The 4207-nt window shown below is 45.1% G+C and overlaps 1 protein-coding gene across 2 annotated transcripts in view; it reads left to right on the top strand.

Moving 5' to 3' along the window:
• SPPL2B (signal peptide peptidase like 2B) overlaps positions 1 to 4207 on the top strand; it is a 187508-nt gene that overhangs the window by 126618 nt on the left and 56683 nt on the right. For both annotated transcript variants that reach the window (XM_019513196.1, XM_019513195.1), the window contains exon 9: positions 2139 to 2220. In XM_019513196.1, coding sequence (XP_019368741.1) covers positions 2139 to 2220 — 82 coding nt within the window. The remainder of the gene's footprint in view (positions 1 to 2138; positions 2221 to 4207) is intronic.

Genomic DNA, 4207 nt, shown 5'->3' on the forward strand with positions numbered 1-4207 from the left:
GGGGTTTGTGGGGGCTATGTGTGGGGGAGGGTGGCTGGGGCATGTGAGGAGGTGTGGGGGTCTGTGTGTATGGCAGAGCAAGGGGGGTGTGGGTGCATGTGGGACTCACCTTATGGACGGACGGACGGTCGGACACACACTCTCTCACTCTCACTCTCTCTCTCTCTCCCTCCCTCTGCCCCTGCGCTCACACACATACGTACCTGCGTGGCCCCATGCTCCCCAGTCCAGCAATGCAGCCAGGAGCCACCTGGTGCCAGAGCAATGGGGGCAGGAAGAGAGTGAAATTTACTGATTTTTTTAGGGGCCTCATGGGCCAGACAGAATGGCCTCATGGGCCGGATCCAGCCCATGGGCCATAGTTTGCCCACCCCTGAGTTAATTTGATCCTGGGCATTGTGTAAGGAAGAGGATTAGTTTGTTGCATGTGGTAGTTTGGTTAGGCTACAGTAAGGCAGAAAAGGACCTGTGAATTACTATGACCCATAAACTGAATGAGCCAACAGCGTGCTTTTGTTACAGAAACATTCCCATTACATTCAGGAGAATTCAAGAGAAGTGATTCTTCCACACTGTTCAGCACTAGTGAGGTGTAGTACCTGGAATAGTGAACCTGGTATGTCCAGTTTTGAGCACTACACTTGAGGAACGAGTGGATGAATTAGAAAGTCCAGCAGAGAGCAGCAAACATAATTAGAGGTCTGGGAAATAAGATTTACAAGGAAAAGCTGAAAGAGCTAGATTATTTAGTCCATAAAAAAGAAGTGAAGCAGGATTTAATAAGCCTTCAAATCCCTGAAGGGTGGTTATAAATTGTCTTGTTATAGACTACTGTATTTACTTGAATCCAAGATGAGTTTTTCTTTCTCATTCAACATGGTGGGAGCCCCTCATCTTAGATTTGAGTACAAGGTGGGGTGTAAAGTGGGGTGAGGCAGATGGCTGCTGTGGCTTTGACTCTAGCCTAAACCTTGGGTTGGAGCCAGAGTCGGAGCTGCAGCAACAGCCTGCCCCCAACAATTTTTGCCCCCTGTGGCTTCTGCCCCCTCCCACCTCTCTCCCTCTGCTTACTGTCAGGCCAGCTCCAGCTCCATTCCATCCCAGGCCACAGAACACGTGGAAGTTCAAGCCCCTGCCCAGCCATGCAGCAGCAGCAGGTCCAGCCCCACAATGCTGCTGTGGCTGGAAAGGGGCCAGAACTTCCACATGCTTTATGCCCTGGGAGGGAATGAAGCCTACACCTGAGTTGGACTAGATGACCTCCAGATGTCCCTTCCAGTTCTGCTTGTCTATGAGCCTATAATTCAGCATTTCGGACTTTGTACAGGACTGATGCCAATCATGTTTGTACCCCAAACAGCTGTTTCAAAAGTGAAACACTTATATATGGCTTGGTTGTTGTAGCTCCTTTGGAAGGTGCACTGGGTGTATTTGTTGTACCAGATGGCAAGGAGGTCCATTACCTCTCTCTTATTGCAGCTGGATAGGTTGCTTTACAGATGTAACAGAAGAGTGTGGCATTGACATTTTGTATGCAGGTCACCAATGACTCACTCAAAAAGGGCCTTCACCACAGTCCTATTGCAGTGAAGACCGACTTCTCAGAGTTGGTGTTCACGCCCTTAGTTAATAATGCATGCAATTCTAACTTACAAATGTACCAACTTCTGTTTCTGAGAAAGTTACAGCAAGGGGAAAAAAAAGAAAATAACCGTGAAGAAAAACAAAACTACTGTTAGAATGTTTAATAGTAATTATCTTTTTTGAGACAACTTTAATGTTCAGCTTTTTTTTAATGTTCAGCTTTTTAGGGTATTGTTAGAATATGAAGGGAGAAGTGCTAAAGCCAGTTTCTTTTTATAAGCATAATTGGCATGAACAACATTCAGCTTATTTACTAAAATAATACTTATTTTTATCAGATAAGAGATGAGCTGTACATACTACATCTTTACCCATTTTTAGCTTATTTATGTAGGTTAATTTCAATGAGAAAAAAGAAAACAGTGAATTTGCAAAATGTCATGCCTGAGTCTGTCCTAAACTGATGCCTAGTGATTATTCTTATCCTAACTGTTAGTGACTGGGCTGGATTTCTTACTGCCTGCTTCAGGAAAGTAACACTTTTGTTTCTATAGGTGGGCCTGGGTCCTGCAAGATGCTCTAGGAATTGCCTTCTGTCTTTACATGTTGAAAACAATCCGCCTACCTACATTCAAGGTATGGAGACGTACAAAACCGTGAATAAAGGGCCAGCTCATACATGGTGCAAAAAATGGTAGTTTGTAATTAAGACAGCACATATTGGTTGGGAAATATGTTTCTGCTTCTAAATTTGTTGGGGAGGGAGGGGGATTTAATTAATATAGTAGGCAGAGATGTTTAAAAATGGTTTGTGACATACTGTTTGAACAAAATTGGGTGACCTCTGATTCTGTAGACTTGGCTGCTGAAACAAAATAATCTCTATTTAATCTCTGGTAGTTTTCCAATTCATTGAGTATGAAGCTAGAAGGGGAAAACTGTGATTGTCTAGTGTTACCTATTTTGTAACAAAAGCCATAGTGCTTTACTGAATCAATTCCCATTTGACCTGGAGCATACATCTGTTGAAAAACTTCCACTCTTGATTTAATCACCTCCAGCAGTGGAGAATCCACCACAGTCCTTATTAAGTAGCTCCAGTGGTTAATACCCTCACTGCTGAAAATTGTGTGGCTTATTTGTGATCTAAATGTGCCTAGCTTCAATTTCCATTGATTATGCTGGAAGTGTTAGTTAGACCTTTGTCTGTTAAGCTGAAGAGCCTTCTTTTATCACATTTATGTTGCTAAGCAGATATTTGCATGATTGGGGGGGGCACAAAAATAGCAGCAGCCACTGCCCTGTGTACTGCCACCACCCAAGGCACAGAACTGGCCTTTTACACCTTTCACCACCACTTAATCTTGCATTGTTAAACAGAATAGGCTGAGGTTCTTCAGTTTCTAAGCCAAGGAGAATCCTTTAGTTTATTCTTGTGATTCTTTTCAAAACTCCACAATTCATCTAGGTATTTATAGTATTGTAGGCCCCAGTACTGGACACAGTATTTCAGTGCTAATCACACCAGTGCCAAATGTATTTTCTCCCGTATCACATGCCCCATTTTCCCAGAAATTAGCTCCTGTAATTTAGGGCATATATATTAAGCAAGGAAATGGTATTAGTAGCCAGCATTGTGCATGCTGCTCAACTGCCACTTGTGCCAGGGGCTGTGCACACTCTCATGCTGGGGCTGAAGATAGAGGCTGGAAGCTGTGCATGCTTCTGATTTTTCAGATGGAGCCACGGGCTGTGCTTGCTCCCAGGCTATGGATAGAGCTAAGGACTGTGCATGCTACCACAGCTGGAGCTGGGGACTGTGCATGCTTCTGGGCTGGGGCTAGAGCTGGATCTGTGTTTCCAGCCTAGCTGCAGCTGCTGGGGTATTGGCTCTCAAGAGGCTGCCATTCTGGCACTCCTAAATCAGCATCTGGGCCTGGTTCCCCTCTTGCCCCTCACCCCACCACTCCCAATAAAACTACTGCTGGACTCCCACGCTGCCAGCTGTGGACAATAGGAGCCCACATGTTCACTGCACTGCCCCTATGCAGCATGTGCAGCATTACTTTTTCTTTTCGCCAGCAAAGCATCTTGCTGCACAAGCTGCTAGTGACTCAGCTCAGCTGTTGCCATGCATGGCTCCAACCTATTTCCTTGCTTGCCAGCAGCATAAACACAAGCAGCCAGAATAGAAGGGAGCAACAACTGTGGCTGTTCAGTTAACCCCCGTGCTCCTGGCTTTCCTTCAATAAAGTAAAATGGGGAGGGGGAAGAAAGGGAGAGTACCTCTTCACATATTGAAGGGACACCTTTAAGCTACTGCTGGGACAGGCCTCTTCTGCAGATGCTGGTACTGAGGGAAGACTTGTCTGCAGCCAGCCAGCAGCTACAGGGTTAATGAAGTAACCACAGTGTTGCTGCTCCCTACTGCAGCTGTCCATGTTTAGGCTACTGGCAAGAATTTTTTTCCCTTCACTCTGCCTTCTGAAAACAGGATGCTTGTTTTATCCAAGAAGTAAGTGGTGACTATGGTATGTGAGTAACTACAGTAATGTTCCTGCTCAGTATTCCCTTATTTATGCATCCATAGATTCATAGATTAAGGGTCGGAAGGGACCTAGTA

This window comes from Gavialis gangeticus, unplaced genomic scaffold, assembly GCF_001723915.1.
Source record: "Gavialis gangeticus isolate Ggan-Ray unplaced genomic scaffold, GavGan_comp1, whole genome shotgun sequence".
Classification (NCBI taxonomy): domain Eukaryota; kingdom Metazoa; phylum Chordata; order Crocodylia; family Gavialidae; genus Gavialis; species Gavialis gangeticus.